This window comes from Myxine glutinosa, chromosome 14 (genome assembly GCF_964187855.1).
Source record: "Myxine glutinosa chromosome 14, kmMyxGlut1.1, whole genome shotgun sequence".
NCBI classification, from domain to species: Eukaryota; Metazoa; Chordata; class Myxini; order Myxiniformes; family Myxinidae; genus Myxine; species Myxine glutinosa.
In genome coordinates, this window is record NC_136274.1 from 86,601,851 (window position 1) to 86,619,161 (window position 17,311).

The following is a 17,311-nucleotide window of genomic DNA, read 5'->3' on the forward strand; positions in this document are numbered from 1 at the left end:
ATGAATTTTCATCTGAAAACCCATCAATTTTCGTCCAATTGACTTGAAAATAGAACAGCATCTGCGTATTGCCTCACTGAATTGGGAAACCAACTATTTGTAAGGTCAAAGATCAACTCAAGGTCAAACTTCTAGAATCATAATTTTTCATCTGAAAAATCATCACTTTTCCTCCTGTTTGACCCTAGCTTTGATCAAGATCCTCAATTTTAATCTTCATGAAATGGACAATTTGCTGTATTAATTCAAACCTTTTAGGGCAGGGGGGGCGGGAAGCGGATTTTGCTGCACGTATCGTGCTCCGCATGACGTCTTCTTGTTTGTCTGTTTTGTTTGTTTGTCTGTTTGGCTGCTTGTTTGACTGTTTCTTTGCTTGTCAGTCTGTCCGTTTTTCTGTTTCTTTGCTTGTCTGTTTGTCCATTTTTCTGTTTCTTTGCTTGTATGTATGTATTTTTGTTGGCTTGTATGTTTGTCTGTCTTTGTTGGCTTGTATGTTTGTCTGTCTTTGTTGGCTTGCATGTTTGTCTGTCTTTGTTGGCTTGCATGTTTGTCTGTCTTTGTTGGCTTGCACGTTTGTCTGTCTTTGTTGGCTTGCATGTTTGTCTGTCTTTGTTGGCTTGCATGGTTGTCTGTCTTTGTTGGCTTGCATGTTTGTCTGTCTTTGTTGGCTTGCAGGTTTGTCTGTCTTTGTTGGCTTGCATGTTTGTCTGTCTTTGTTGGCTTGCATGTTTGTCTGTCTTTGTTGGCTTGTATGTTTGTTTGTCTTTGTTGGCTTGCATGTTTGTCTGTCTTTGTTGGCTTGCACGTTTGTCTGTCTTTGTTGGCTTGCATGTTTGTCTGTCTTTGTTGGCTTGCAGGTTTGTCTGTCTTTGTTGGCTTGCATGTTTGTCTGTCTTTGTTGGCTTGCATGTTTGTCTGTCTTTGTTGGCTTGTATGTTTGTCTGTCTTTTTTGGCTTGCATGTTTGTCTGTCTTTGTTGGCTTGCATGTTTGTCTGTCTTTGTTGGCTTGCATGTTTGTCTGTCTTTGTTGGCTTGCATGTTTGTCTGTCTTTGTTGGCTTGCATGTTTGTCTGTCTTTGTTGGCTTGCATGTTTGTCTGTCTTTTGTTGGCTTGCATGTTTGTCTGTCTTTGTTGGCTTGCATGTTTGTCTGTCTTTTTTGGCTTGCATGTTTGTCTCCTTGTTGGCTTGTATGTTTGTCTGTCTTTGTTGGCTTGCATGTTTGTCTGTCTTTGTTGGCTTGCATGGTTGTCTGTCTTTGTTGGCTTGCATGGTTGTCTGTCTTTGTTGGCTTGCATGTTTGTCTGTCTTTGTTGGCTTGCATGTTTGTCTGTCTTTGTTGGCTTGCATGTTTGTCTGTCTTTGTTGGCTTGTATGTTTGTCTGCCTGTTTGCCATTTCTCTGATTGTATGTTTGTCTGCCTGTTTGCTTGTCCGTTTGTCTGCCTGTCTGTTTGTCGTTTCTCTGTTTGTATGTTTGTCTGTCTGTTTGCTTCTCCGTTTGTCTGCTTGTCTGTTTGCCGTTTCTCTGATTGTATGTTTGTCTGCCTGTTTGCTGGTCCGTTTGTCTGCCTGTCTGTTTGTTGTTTCTGTTTGTATGTTTGTCTGTCTGTTTGTCTGCCTGTCTGTTTGTCGTTTCTCTGTTTGTTTGTTTGTTTGTTTGTGTGCATGTTATCTCCAAAAGTTATGGATGAATTCAGGTGAAACTTGTTAACGTTGTTTTAACAACTTGTTCATTGTAGTAAAACTTGTTAATCTTGTTAATCTTCATAACATTGTTCGAGACGAGCATTTTTATCATGAAAACGGAAATTGCTTTGTACAAGCATTAAATAACCATGGCCTAGTTTTGGGTCTGGTAGTGCTTTCTCTACTCCTGAAATGTTGATGGTTGTGATGATGTTATAGAACATTTGTTTGTAAAACCATTGGTGGTGGTGGTGGTGGTGGTGGTATTTTGGGTATGCCCTGTGTTACAGGCCAAGCAGAAACATGACATTGACCTGCGATGGTGTCGGGACGTGGAGATGGCTCTCACGGATGGTTACAACGTTCACTATGGAGCACGGTCCATCAAGCATGAGGCACGAAGTGTGGGGCGGGGTCGGGGGTGGAGGCAGTGTGGGGCAGTGCGGTTACAATGTTCACTATGGAGCATGGTCCATCAAGCATGAGGCACGAAGTGTGGGGCGGGGTCGGGGGTGGAGGCAGTGTGGGGCAGTGCCGTTACAATGTTCACTATGGAGCACGGTCCATCAAGCATGAGGCACGAAGTGTGGGGCGGGGTCGGGGGTGGAGGCAGTGTGGGGCAGTGCGGTTACAACGTTCACTATGGAGCACGGTCCATCAAGCATGAGGCACGAAGTGTGGGGCGGGGTCGGGGGTGGAGGCAGTGTGGGGCAGTGCGGTTACAATGTTCACTATGGAGCATGGTCCATCAAGCATGAGGCACGAAGTGTGGAGTGGGGTCGGGGGAGGAAGTGGGGGGCAGTGCGGTTACAACGTTCACTATGGAGCACGGTCCATCAAGCATGAGGCACGAAGTGTGGGGCGGGGTCGGGGGTGGAGGCAGTGTGGGGCAGTGCGGTTACAATGTTCACTATGGAGCATGGTCCATCAAGCATGAGGCACGAAGTTTGGAGTGGGGTCGGGGGAGGAAGTGGGGGGCAGTGCGGTTACAACGTTCACGATGGAGCACGGTCCATCAAGCATGAGCCACGAAGTGTGGGACGGAGTCGGGGGGAGGGGGACAGGGGGGGGGGGGCAGTGCGGTTACAACGTTCAGTATGGAGCACGGTCCATAAAACATGATGCACGAAGTGTGTGTGTGTGTGATTGTGTGTGTGTGTGTGTGTGTGTGTGTGTGTGTGTGTGTGTGTGTGTGTGTGTGTGTGTGTGTGTGTGTGTGTGTGTGTGTGTGTGAGATTGTGTGTGTGTGTGTGTGTGAGATTGTGTGATATTGTGTGATATTGTGTGATTGTCCGCTCACTTATACTTGCCTCCAGGTCACAATTTTAAGCCGATCTTCATGAAACTTCACCAAACGGTAGAGTTTGTGTTCCGAGAAAATCGTATATATTTTGAGGTCAAAAGGTCAACATAGGCCAACGGTCAACCACTTTTTTCTAATCTCTAAAATCCTCAGTTTTCATCCGATTGACTTGAAATTTGAATAGGATTTACATATCGGCTAACTGAATTCAACCACCAGCTATTTTGGAAATCAGCATAGGCCAAAAAGGTCAACATAGGCCAAAGGTCAACCACTTTTTTCTCATCTCTAAAATCCTCAATTTTCATCCAATTCACTTGCAATTTTAATGGGATTTAAATATCAGCGAACTGAATTCAACCACTAACTATTTTTGAGGTCAACATAGGCCAAAAGGTCAACAACAATTTCAAATTTCTAAAATCCTCAATTTTCATCCGATTCACTTGAAATTTCAATGGGATTTACATTTCAGCGAACTGAATCCAAGCACCCACTATTTTTGAGATCAACATAGGTCATAAGGTCAACATAGGCTAAAGGTCAACAACCATTACAAATTTCTAAAATCCTCAATTTTCATCCGATTGACTTGAAATTTGAAAAGGATTTTCATATCATCTAACTGAATTCAACCACCATCTATTTTTGAGATCAACATAGGCCAAAGGTCAACCAACGTTTTTGAATTTCTAAAATCCTCAATTTTCATCCGATTGACTTAAAATCTGAATAGGATTTCATATCAGTTTACGAAAACCAACCCTCAACTATTTTTGAGGTCAAAAGGATGCTCTACTGAGTGCCATTCTACTTGGTTCTGTTTTGCCAAGTGTCGCTCTGTGAGTTTTTTTCATTACTTGCCGGAAAAGATTCCGGCAAGTATGTTGATCGGTTGGTTTGTTACTTGCCGGAAAACATTCAGTTTCAGGAGTGCCCATTTAACTACACACACCAACAGGCCACACGCCCAGCCATTTCCATGTCGTGAATGCACCCATCCAAACACCATTCTTCCACACGCACCACAGATGCCAATATCCAACCACAATTTACCTATACCCTCTACCTAACTCTTAAACTACTCTCCCCGGGTATTCGTGATGGGGTCCATCCTCCCCATCCACTGCCTTCGCACCATCCACTCCACTCCACAGTTTTCACCATACTCACTCCACACCATCCATTCCATACTCCATATATTCCATACCATTCATTTCATTCAACCATGCTCACCTGTATTGGCACACCTGTGCAATCACTCCTACACCTGGTGCTTCCTGCACCCTCCTTCCTCCAGGACCATTCGGTCAACACAACACACAATCACAATTATTCCTCATACGCTGCTCCATACACTTCCACGCTCAATACAACTCACAATCACCTCACACTTTTCACAATACACTTCTAACTCTCCAAACCATTGCCTCAGGCACCCAAATTCTCCCACGCTCACACACACATCCTTCCCGAGCATTGCCTAGCAATTCCTCATTTCACCAAGCCCAAGAGGCACCCATCGGCTGCACCACGGACGCACCCTGGGCTGCACCACAGACACACCCACCTGGCTGCACCACGGACACACCCACCGGCTGCACCACGGACACACCCACCGGCTGCACCACGGACACACTCACCGGCTGCACCACGGACACACCCACCGGCTGCACCACGGACACACCCACCGGCTGCACCACGGACACACCCACCGGCTGCACCACAGACACACCCACCGGCGGCACCACGGACACACCCACCGGCTGCACCACGGACACACCCACCGGCTGCACCACGGACACACCCACCGGCTGCACCACGGACACACCCACCGGCGGCACCACGGACACACCCACCGGCTGCACCACGGACACACCCACCGGCTGCACCACGGACACACCCACCGGCTGCACCACGGACACACCCCCCGGCTGCACCTCAGACATACCCACCAAGCTTTCCACACACCTGTTCTTCACTTGCACCCCATGCAAGCTCATTCACTCAACACAATGTCACTCATCTCGCACTGCTCACAATACGCTGCTGAGTACACTTTCAACACATACACACACGGCACCATTCACGAGCATTGCCTCATTTGCTCAATACTAAGACTCTCACACACACACGGCATCATCTGATCTAACTACTCCCCTCTGAAACTCGCGCTTCCCAGTCGCCCCTTATACTATTGCGCTCCCTCGTCGTTATAATCCAACTGCCCGACTCTCTACGTCCCCACTACAGGTATAATGTCGCTACTTAAATCTCCAGTTATCTATGGTCAATCTTCTCTAGATCCCTATTATTTTATCCTAACCCTCCCGGGCTAGTTTTCACTGCCATAAACCCCATAGCTAGTGCTCATGTGCCCCGTATGTGAGGGATGGCAGAGCTGCCATCCCACCACATCGGGCATCTCCCATTATCAATTTTGCCATCAAATCCAATTCTGCCCATCACTTTGCCAATCATCTGCCAATCATCAAATTTTGCCAATCACTTCTGCCAATCCTATTCACTATTCTCAATTTCGGATCCAAAACACTATTACCATCGCAGTCCACTATATCTGAGCCTCGGTGCGTCGTTACCTCATTAAAACTCGGCTTCGCAAAGCCGAGCAATGAATTCGGGTGGTTTGGTCGCCTGCAGGTTGAGTCCGTCTGGCATTCGGTTCAAGGGAGGCGGCATGCTCGGCCCGAGATTCCACACACCATCTCGGCGCGGATCCTTGCGGTCTCCGGCCCGATGGCTCGATCCCGCCCGGCCGGAACGCCGCAACCACAAGGGGGCACCGTTCCGATCCCTCCTACCTGCCCTTGAACCGGACCGGTCGCCTTGCCCGGCAAAGCCTGGACTCGACCGTGCGGGGCGGGGCCAGGCCCGAATTGTGCACGACGCTTCGAAGAGAAGCGATGCAGCACCGATCCGCGCCGAGCCTCGCATCCAACAAAGCGCACTGCGCCCCGAGTGCTCGCGTCGGCTATCCGTCGCCCTAAACGCTGCTCCGGTCCACGTCGATGCCTTACTCGCATGCTCACACGCATACGCGACCCTTTTTACACTCACCAAGCCCGGCGTTCCAACGCCGCCCGTACATTCCACACACTCCGTCCATTCCACCACCGCACTCCCTGTTACACACCACACCTCTCGCGCACCCTCTTGCGCACACTCATCGTTCGCACACTTCGTTCCACACCCCTCCTCCATTACGTCCTCCGTAACACTCACCATGGGCGTGCACTCTCGCATCCATCCACCCACTCACGCGCTTCAATGGGCTCTCCCGCACCCGCGCCACAACCTACTCAGGTGTGCTTCCTCGCACACTCATCCCAAGCGTGCATCCTCGCACCCGCTCCTCCACCAACTCACTCTCCGGGTCACTCTCACCCTCGCACGTACACTCCGTATCGCTCTCACTCTCTGTGTCACACTCCGACGTGCATTCCCGCTCGCACTCGGTTTTACACTCGCGCTCTGATGTGCCCTCTCGCACCTGCGCCACCACCAACTCACTCTCCGTGTCACACTCCGTACACTCCGACGTGCATTCTCGCTCGCGCTCGGTTTCACACTCGCGCTCTGATGTGCCCTCTCGCACCTGCGCCACCACCAGCTCACTCTCCGTGTCACACTCCGTACACTCCGACGTGCATTCTCGCTCACACTCGGTTTCACACTCGCGCTCCGATGTGCCCTCTCGCACCTGCGCCACCACCAACTCGCTCTCCGTGTCACACTCCATACACTCCGACGTGCATTCTCGCTCGCACTCGGTTTCACACTCGCACTCCGATGTGCCCTCTCGCACCTGCGCCACCACCAACTCGCTCTCCGTGTCAAACTCCGTACACTCCGACGTGCATTCCTGCTCGCACTCGGTTTTACACTCACGCTCCGATGTGCCCTCTCGCACCTGCGCCACCACCAACTCGCTCTCCGTGTCACACTCCGTACACTCAGACGTGCATTCTCGCTCGCACTCGGTTTCACTCTCATACTCTGTCATGCATTCATTCTCCGACGCACACTCTTTCCTCACAAGCGTGCCATTTCCACTCGCACCACTCACAGGGGACCCTTCACCAACGCCCGGATGCTTTCTCGATCCCAAGCGCGCGAAAATTCTTTCTGCGCCAAACATCCTTTTACAAAATCTCCCCGCACAATATACAGCACGACTCACCTGGGTGCTTCTTCTTCTTCGCTCCAACACCTGCAAACTTTCATTTGGGTTAATAAGCACAGCATCGTGATGTGAGCACAGACTTTGGGCAATTTCCATTCCTCCCTGCCGCGAGTGCTTTTCTAAGTCCCCGGTCTCTCCAATTCCAATTTCCACGGCGGCTTCAAATGATTCGGACTTAATTTCTTTTTTCTTTCCCTCGACGACCGCTGGTCCGAATAAAATTTTCTCTCCTACCTCGGCGGTCGCCGGCTTTCCCATACCTCGGGTCGCGATCTCTACACCCGTCATTTTACCCGCGCTTTGCTCCGCCTCGCTCAACCAGCGCTTCTCGACCTGCTTTACCTCGTCGTGCACCGATGTGCCTCTCCCGCCTCCCATGCGGTCTACGATCTCCCCCATTTTTTTTATGCTGGCGTTTATTTGCTCCCGATATCCCTCCGGGTTGTCCCTTGCTTCCTTCCTCCTTTTTTCCATGTCGATTCCCTGGGTAACCATCATTGCATCCAATCCCCTACTGTCACCCTTCATAAATGCAATGAAATGCGTCATAAATAGGCCAAAGTCCATTGGCACTGCGGGCTCGGCTGCCGCGACCACGTGCGAGCCGCCATTTTGTGCTGCTGCCACCTCGTGCGCGAGGGCGCCATCTTGTGTGTCTGAACCCTCCGCAACCCAATGCGTATTGCGCTCCTCCTCCATTACTACTCCCACTGCCTCCCCGGGATCCTGGGTCGATTCTAAACCCTCTAACTCCCCATCCGGCATCCGGTCGCCTTGATCATCCGTGGCACGATTTTTAAAATTTAGAATATTAAATAAAATTTTGGCCACTCGTAGTTTCGAGTGCGTTAAGCGTACTTCGGGTCCGAATCCCACTCCTGGCACCAATTGTTACGGATACGGAGTACGGCTCTTCCCCTTAGCAAGAGGTGGTTAGCCCCTTGTCTTGTTAAGCTGACCGTCTCCGCTCCTGGTACTTGTAACGCTCTCCCGCGGGATGGAACGGATCAGGGTTATGGGTCCAGGGTTTATCCCGAATACCTTTATCCGTACCTCCACAGAACAGGGAGGCAAGTACCGCTCGAACCCCAGTTTTAGATGTTATAATTGCCGAGCGGTTTTAGCAACACGACGTTCGAGCCATTACCAAAGACTAAACCCGATCCTAAACGTTGGCCAAATCGTGCCACAGGTACTCAATGGGGAAATCACAAAGACGATCGGACGAGCATGAAGGAGAAGACGAAGGTAGGAAATAACCAGGATTTATTATTATTTACACCAGACTAAAGGAAGAAAAGCAATCAAAGTAATATTCAGAAAATGGAGGGAGCAGAAGGACACAGAGCAATTTCTACTTATACAAACTTACTTAAAACCCCAGACAAGACAAACAAAACAAACTCACGTACACAAAAGAATGGAATGACAGGGCTGATATGGAACGGCAGAGGAGGGTCCCGGCAGATGGTAGGCGTCGAGGTCCGGCTCCAAGCTCGCGCTTCGGTCCACGCTTTTTGGGTTCGAGGTGAAACCCGGCACACAGCTCCGCTCCGGCTTGGCAGCAAGGCGTCGACAGGCACACGTCTATCGTTTGTTGCACGCGGCAGAGCTGGTTTTTGCCTCGACACGCCTCTGGCTCTCTCGGTCATCTGCTGGTGGGGGCTTCCCCCCCACGGGTTATATAGCCACGCCCTACCAAGCCATGGCCACACCTTACCAAGCCGTGCCCACCGAGTCCTGGTTGGGCGCAAGGGCTTCCGAGCTCCACCTCCTGAAGACGATGGGCCGGCCACGCCCTTCTCCCCGAGTTGACCGCGTGCGTAATGGAGTTTGGAGTGAAGAAAACAGCCCAATGCAACGGTGGCGAACGCCGCAGAAAACCGCCCAATGCAACGGTGGCGAACGCCGCAGAAAACCGCCCAATGTTACTGGCACTTTTGAAGAGATGATTTGGGGGAAACTTGAAAAGGGAACTATCTTATTCGATTCGGTGCAATGCAGTGTCAATTAATGGGAAACAGAGCCTTATACTGACATAGAATAAGAAATAACTATAGAGAGGTTCTATGGTGGCCTACGTGCTTGTACATGGACGAGCTACGGTGCACTCATTTCAATTAACAGCCAATTAAAGGGGAAATGTACATAGGAAATTTTAATACTAAATTTACAAAGTGAAGGTTCTAAAAACCGTAACAATATATTATATATGTATTGTGAGCTTCAAAGTGGTTGGATGTCAATGAAAGATAGTCTGTTGGGAGCTGTTGGTGAGGTATGTGGATGGACAAAAGGACCACCGAGGCACTCGGAAACATGGTGGTGGGATGATGAAGTTGGAAAGAAGATTGACGAGAAGAGGAAGAAGTTCAAGGAGTGGCAGAAGGCGAAGGGTATGGGGGCAGAAAAGGCAGAGCATGAAAGTTATAAGGCAGCCAAGAAGGCTGCAAAGAAAGAGGTAGCAAAGACGCAGGAGGCATGTAGGAAAATTTTCGGAGAACGCTTGGATTTGGAAGAGGGTCAGAGAGTGGTATTCAGGATTGCAAAGCAGATAGCGAAAGAGAGGTGTGATGTGATGGGGATGAGTTGCTTGAAGGATGAAGTGGGACAAATCGTTGTGGACCCAGATGGAATTAAAGGAAGATGGAAGAGATATATGGAAATACTGTTGAATGCAGAGAATGAATGGGATGGCAACATGGAGAGTAACCCAGTTTTAGGACCGGCAGAGAAGATAAGCGAGAAGGAAGTTGAGGAAGCGATAAAAGCAATGAAGAGTAGAAAAGCGGGAGGGCCGACGGGAGTTGTGGGAGATATGTTGAAGGCAGCGGGAAATTGGGGTGTGAAGAGAATGACAGAGATCTTCAATCTGGTGGTGAAAGAAGGCCGCATTCCAGTGGATTGGGAACTGAGTACCCTCGTCCCTCTATACAAGGGGGAAGGTGACCCTCTGGACTGTGGCTTGTATCGAGCGATAAAGTTATTGGAGCATGGAATGAAGGTATTGGAAAGGGTGTTGGAGAGGAGGATAAGGAAGAAAGTGAAGATTGATGAAATGCAGTTTGGATTTATGCCAGGAAGAGGAACGACAGACGCACTTTTTATTGTGAGGCAGTTGCAGGAGAACCACATGGAGAAGAGGAAGAAGTTGTTTCTTGGGTTTGTTGATCTGGAGAAAGCATTCGATACGGTTCCACGTGAAGTAGTGACATGGGCATTGAGGAAGTTAGGAGTGGAGGAATGGTTGATCAGAGTAGTGATGACAATGTACAAAAGAGCATGCACAGCTGTAAGGACGAAGGACGGGAACAGTGGTGAGTTTGAGGTGAAGGTGGGAGTGCCTCAGGGGTCTGTACTAAGTCCACTACTATTTGTAGCTGTGATGGAGGTGCTGGCTCGGAACGTAAAGGAGGGTTTACCGTGGGAGTTGTTGTATGCAGATGATCTGGTGTTGATTGCAGAAAGTATGGATGGACTGAAGGAGAAGATGAACAAGTGGAAGGAATGTATGGAGACAAAAGGTCTGAAGGTGAATATCGGAAAAACGAAGGTGATGGCAAGTGGGAAAGCATGTGGTGAGGTGGAAAGAACTCGGAAGTGGCCATGTGCTGTGTGCAGGAAGGGTGTCGGAGTGAATTCCATTCAATGTACAATGTGCGCTGAGTGGGTTCATCAAAAATGTAGTGGTTTGAGAGGGTCATTAACCAGTGTGGCAGCTACATTCAAGTGTAAGGTGTGCACAGAGGGAGCTGCAGATGGAGGAAATGTTGAGTTGAATCTTGGAGATGGCGTGAAGCTGGAAGATGTGAAAACATTTTGTTACCTAGGAGACATGCTGAATGGAGAAGGTGGATCAGACTCGGCAACGGTTGCTCGAGTGAGATGTGCATGGAAGAAGTTTCGGGAACTGAATGGCATGCTGACGAGGAGGGGAGTGTCGTTGAAGCTGAAGGGAAAGGTGTATGCTGCATGTGTGAGAAGTTTTATGATTTATGGGGAGCGAGACATGGGTAATGAACGTCGAGCAGCAACGAAGGCTGGAAAGGGTGGAAATGCGAATGGTTCGGTGGATGTGTGGAGTATCGTTGAGAGAAAGGAAGACAAATGATGAATTGCGAAAGATGATGGGAATAGAGCCTGTGATGGATGCTGTGAAGAGAAACAGGTTGAGATGGTTTGGTCATGTGTTGAGGAAGGACGAAAGTGACTGGTTGAGAAGAGTGATGAAAATGAATGTAGAAGGAAGTAGAGGACGGGGAAGACCGAGAAAGACTTGGCTAAAGATGGTGGAAGAAGAAATGCGGGCAAGGGGGTTAACAAGGGGAGATGCAGAAAATAGGGCAAGATGGAGAAGATTGTCATGGGGACCGCAAGGCTAACCCCCGCTCTTGCAGGGAAAATGGCCCTAAAATGCCTGTTGGTTGTTGTATATGTATGTATGCATGTATGTATATTTGTATGTATATATATATATATATATTATATGTATATGTATATCCCGGTGTGTACCCTGGTTTAGAATAGGTACACCGTATCCCTGCGCATCGTAGGAGGCGACCAAGGGTTGGCGTCAGTAAGGGCATCCGGCCATAAAAACATTGCCTCAAACAGGGAACCATGATTGTCATGGGGCCCGCAAGGCTAACCCCCGCTCTAGCGGGGAAAATGGCCTTAAAACGATCATTCATTCATTCATTCATGTGCATGTATGTATATTTGTATGTGTATATATATATCAGTATGTATATATACACAAAGAATTAAGTTAAGCACCCCTACACAACGAATTAAGGTAAGCACCCCCTAATATATATTCTTTGTGTATATGTATACATTGGCATATATTCTAAGGTATGTGAGATCAAATAATGATTGGTATGACATTAGCAATTATCCATTGATGAAATTGAGTGATCAAAGTGAAAAAAAGTGATTGGTTGAGTCAGTGATCCGATCACGTGGGTCCTACACACGTTATTGACGCAAAGATCGCTAGAGGTCTTCTCAGAACAATGACTGTACGTTAGAAAACATAAACGTCATCCACACTGTCCGTGATGGACCTATAGCTCCATACTTAAATTGAGGTGAAAATATGCCTAAAATTCCCAAAAAATTTCACCTTAAATTATTCAGAATAAAATATTGAAAACGGCATGATTGTTATGTTTTTATGTGACCATAATATCACTTCTCCAGAAAATATAGCAATATCATGGGTATATTACACTGTTTTGACGACAACAAACTTGTAATGTGCGAGGTTGTAAAAAAACTGGGGGGGTGCTTAACTTAATTCTTTGTGTATATATGTATATTTATGTATGTACTTCCCAAAATGTCTGAAATTGTGCTTTGACAGCTCGGCACAGCTTCCATCTTGTGTGCAGCAATGGTGGCTTCGTCTCCACGACCCCCATGTTTCCCCGCAGGCAACACTTTGGGGATGGACTCAGATATGAGGAGCCCAATGTGGATGGATATAATTTTAATAATTCCCCATTTACAGCAATTTTGTCTGTGAGCAGCGTGAGCCCAATAAACGTGCACATCATTACTGTCAAACGGGGGCATCGCCCCAGGGGTTGGGGGCTTCCTTCTCATCTCTACTTGCACCTCTCCCCTCCCCTACCAAATTGGCCCTGCTTTATCACTGATCGTTTATTTCTCTCTTGCTCCGTGTCCTGCAGGTCGAGCGACGCGTTGTTAACCTTCTCGCTGCGGCTTATGAACGGGACCTGATCCCACGTGGTTGTTCTCTCCGTGTTGCTTTGGAGCCCTCGGAGCGAGGACCTCCTGCATTCCGCCTGGAGCTCGGCTCAAACAGCGGTTGTGCCCCTCGCCTCCTGGACACTTGATGCTAGCTTGAGCAGGCCTGACTCTGGGCCTGCCAAAGGCTTTTCGGAGATGCCAACGACTCACCTGAATGTGCCCCCGCTCGTTCTGCCGTTTTATTGTTTAAAAAGCACGAGTATTGTTGACCTGAGTTTGCTTGAACTTCAGTCTGACTCGTTAATCCATTTGATTCCTTTTCACAGGTGGCAATTTGTTGTTAATACCTTGTACATCAATCACTCCATTAAATTAAACACGTGATTAGTACATCGTCTGTTATTTCTGCTCCAGGACTTCTCGGGATCGCTTACCTTCAAACATGTACTTCCAATGAAAATAAATGCAGTTTTCGTGTCTGATTTTTGGTAGGACACTGAAATAGTGAGCCATTTGTTGCCCATCAGTGGACTGGGGCATCGTTGGATTGCTGAGTTGTGGTGCAGGTGTGATGGGTCGAAAGGTATTTAGTCGTGCTTTTATGGGATTGGATTCCAGAGGAAGACTCGAAGGGACGGTCAACTCGTCTCTGTATTCAACTGGACTCGCTAGTTGAAGACCCCAAGTCCCTGCAGGGGCGGATCCAGGAATTTCAAGACTGGGGGGGGGGGGGTAAATGTGGAGTCTGGGGGTCCTCCCCCAAAATTTTTTTAAAAATTGCTTGTCAGAAACCGCATTTCGTGCATTCTTGGAAGTTTCTGCAGTTCCTTGTGTTCTTCCCTGGTCCAACAATTCAGCAGATTCAGACCGCCTGCACCCTCATCCTGGATCGAAGGGGGGGGGGGTGCCCACCCCTCCCCCCCACCCTGGATCCGCCCATGCCCTGCGTCGGAGCTCTAAGTCCCCGTGTCAGAGCTCCAAGTCTCCGCATCAGAGCTCCAAGTCCCCGCATCAGAGCTCCAAGTCCCCGAGTCAGAGCTCCAAGTGCCCGCATCAGAGCTCCAAGTCCCCGCATCAGACCTCCAAGTCCCCGCGTCGGAGCTCCAAGTCCCCGCATCAGAGCTCCAAGTCCCCGCGTCGGAGCTCCAAGTCCCCGCGTCAGAGCTCCAAGTCCCCGCATCAGAGCTCAAAGTCCCCGCATCAAAGCTCCAAGTCCCCGCGTCAGAGCTCCAAGTCCCCGAGTCAGAGCTCCAAGTGCCCGCGTCGGAGCTCCAAGTCCCCGCATCGGAGCTCCAAGTCCCCGCATCGGAGCTCCAAGTCCCCGCATCGGAGCTCCAAGTCCCCGCATCGGAGCTCCAGGTCCCCGCATCGGAGCTCCAAGTCCCCGCATCGGATCTCCAAGTCCCCGCATCGGAGCTCCAAGTCCCCGCATCAAAGCTCCAAGTCCCCGCGTCAGAGCTCCAAGTCCCCGTGTCAGAGCTCCAAATCCCTGCGTCAGAGCTCTAAGTCCCCGCGTCAGAGCTCCAAGTCCCCGCATCAGAGCTCCAAGTCCCCGCATCAGAGCTCCAAGTCCCCGAGTCAGAGCTCCAAGTGCCCGCATCAGAGCTCCAAGTCCCCGCATCAGAGCTCCAAGTCCCTGCATCAGAGCTCCAAGTCCCCGCATCGGAGCTCCAAGTCCCCGCGTCGGAGCTCCAAGTCCCCGCATCAGAGCTCCAAGTCCCCGCATCAGAGCTCCAAGTCCCCACGTCAGAGCTCCAAGTCCCCGCGTCGGAGCTCCAAGTCCCCGCATCAGAGCTCCAAGTCCCCGCGTCAGAGCTCAAAGTCCCCGCGTCAAAGCTCCAAGTCCCCGCGTCGGAGCTCCAAGTCCCCGAGTCGGAGCTCCAAGTGCCCGCGTCGGAGCTCCAAGTCCCCGCATCGGAGCTCCAAGTCCCCGCATCGGAGCTCCAAATCCCCGCATCGGAGCTCCAGGTCCCCGCATCGGAGCTCCAGGTCCCCGCATCGGATCTCCAAGTCCCCGCATCGGAGCTCCAAGTCCCCGCGTCAAAGCTCCAAGTCCCCGCGTCAGAGCTCCAAGTCCCCGCGTCAGAGCTCCAAGTCCCCGCGTCAGAGCTCCAAGTCCCCGCATCAGAGCTCCAAGTCCCCGCATAAGAGCTCCAAGTCCCCGCATCAGAGCTCCAAGTCCCCGCATCAGAGCTCCAAGTCCCCGCATCAGAGCTCCAAGTCCCCGCATCGGAGCTCCCAGTCCCCGCATCGGAGCTCCAAGTCCCCGCGTGAGAGCTCCCAGTCCCCGCATCAGAGCTCCAAGTGCCCACACCGGAGCTCCAAGTCCCCGCATCGGAGCTCCAAGTCCCCGCATCGGAGCTCCAAGTCCCCGCATCGGAGCTCCAAGTCCCCGCATCGGAGCTCCCAGTCCCCGCATCGGAGCTCCAAGTCCCCGCGTGAGAGCTCCCAGTCCCCGCATCAGAGCTCCAAGTGCCCACACCGGAGCTCCAAGTCCCCGCATCGGAGCTCCCAGTCCCCGCATCAGAGCTCCAAGTCCCAGCCTGCGTCACCACGTCCTAATCACCATTCAGCTTGTGTTCATACTCAAGGTTATTCAACCTCACCAGAACAACCCACCTGTAACATTTGCTCCTGTGCTCCTGTTCGAGGCACCAATGGCTGAGCGAGTTTCCTTTCACGAATCCATTCCTTTGTCTCATCTTTGAGTTGTCCATTTTAGCCTGAGTTTGATTCCCAACCTGAATGTGGACTGTCTGCTGCTTTACCTGTGTCACGTTGCGTGTTTGATTCCCAACCTGAATGTGGACTGTTTGCTGCTTTACCTATGCCATGTTACGTGTTTCATTCCCAACCTGAATGTGGACTGTCTGCTGCTTTACCTGTGTCATGTTGCGTGTTTGATTCTCAACCTGAATGTGGACTGTCTGCTGCTTTACCTGTGTCATGTTGCGTGTTTGATTCCCAACCTGAATGTGGACTGTCTGCTGCTTTACCTGTGTCATGTTACGTGTTTGATTCCCAACCTGAATGTGGACTGTCTGCTGCTTTACCTGTGTCATGTTACGTGTTTGATTCCCAACCTGAACGTGGACTGTCTGCTGCTTTACCTGTGTCATGTTGCGTGTTTGATTCCCAACCTGAATGTGGACTGTCTGCTGCTTTACCTGTGTCATGTTACGTGTTTGATTCCCAACCTGAATGTGGACTGTCTGCTGCTTTACCTGTGTCATGTTACGTGTTTGATTTCCAACCTGAATGTGGACTGTCTGCTGCTTTAACTGTCATGTTGCGTGTTTGATTCCCAAGCTGAATATGGACTGTCTGCTGCTTTACCTGTGTCATGTTACGTGTTTGATTCCCAACCTGAATGTGGACTGTCTGCTGCTTTACCTGTGTCATGTTGCGTGTTTGATTCCCAACGTGAACGTGGACTGCCTGCTGCTTTACCTGTGTCATGTTACGTGTTTGATTCACAACCTGAACGTGGACTGTCTGCTGCTTTACCTGTGTCATGTTGCATGTTTGATTCCCAACCTGAATGTGGACTGTCTGCTGCTTTACCTGTGTCATGTTACGTGTTTCCCAACCTGAACGTGGACTGTCTGTTGCTTTACCTGTGTCATGTTGCATGTTTGATTCCCAACCTGAATGTGGATTGTCTGTTGCTTTAGCTGTGTCATGTTAAGTGTTTGAGTCCCAACCTGAATGTGGACTGTCTGCTGCTTTACCTGTGTCATGTTGCATGTTTGATTCTCAACCTGAATGTGGACTGTCTGCTGCTTTACTTGTGTCATGTTGCATGTTTGATTCCCAAACTGAACGTGGACTGTCTGCTGCTTTACCTGTGTGATGTTACGTGTTTGATTCCCAAACTGAACGTGGACTGTCTGCTGCTTTACCTGTGTGATGTTACGTGTTTGATTCCCAAACTGAACGTGGACTGTCTGCTGCTTTACCTGTGTCATGTTACATGTTTGATTCCCAAACTGAACATGGACTGTCTGCTGCTTTACCTGTGTGATGTTACGTGTTTGATTCCCAAACTGAACGTGGACTGTCTGCTGCTTTACCTGTGTGATGTTGCGTGTTTGATTCCCAACCTGAACCTGGACTGTCTGCTGCTTTACCTGTGTGATGTTACGTGTTTGATTCCCAAACTGAACGTGGACTGTCTGCTGCTTTACCTGTGTCATGTTGCGTGTTTGATTCCCAACCTGAACGTGGACTGTCTGCTGCTTTACCTGTGTGATGTTACGTGTTTGATTCCCAACCTGAACGTGGACTGTCTGCTGCTTTACCTGTGTCATGTTACGTGTTTGATTCCCAACCTGAACGTGGACTGTCTGCTGCTTTACCTGTGTCATGTTGCATGTTTGATTCCCAACCTGAATGTGGAAT

The 17,311-nt window shown here is 49.9% G+C and overlaps 1 protein-coding gene across 1 annotated transcript in view; it reads left to right on the forward strand.

Moving 5' to 3' along the window:
- CLPB (ClpB family mitochondrial disaggregase) overlaps nucleotides 1-13,300 on the forward strand; it is a 208,244-nt gene extending 194,944 nt beyond the window's left edge. Inside the window, exons 15-16 of the mRNA XM_068136325.2 lie at nucleotides 1,979-2,083; nucleotides 12,889-13,300. Coding sequence (XP_067992426.2) covers nucleotides 1,979-2,083; nucleotides 12,889-13,056 — 273 coding nt within the window. The 3' untranslated portion in view covers nucleotides 13,057-13,300. The remainder of the gene's footprint in view (nucleotides 1-1,978; nucleotides 2,084-12,888) is intronic.
- The last annotated feature ends 4,011 nt before the right edge of the window (nucleotides 13,301-17,311 follow it).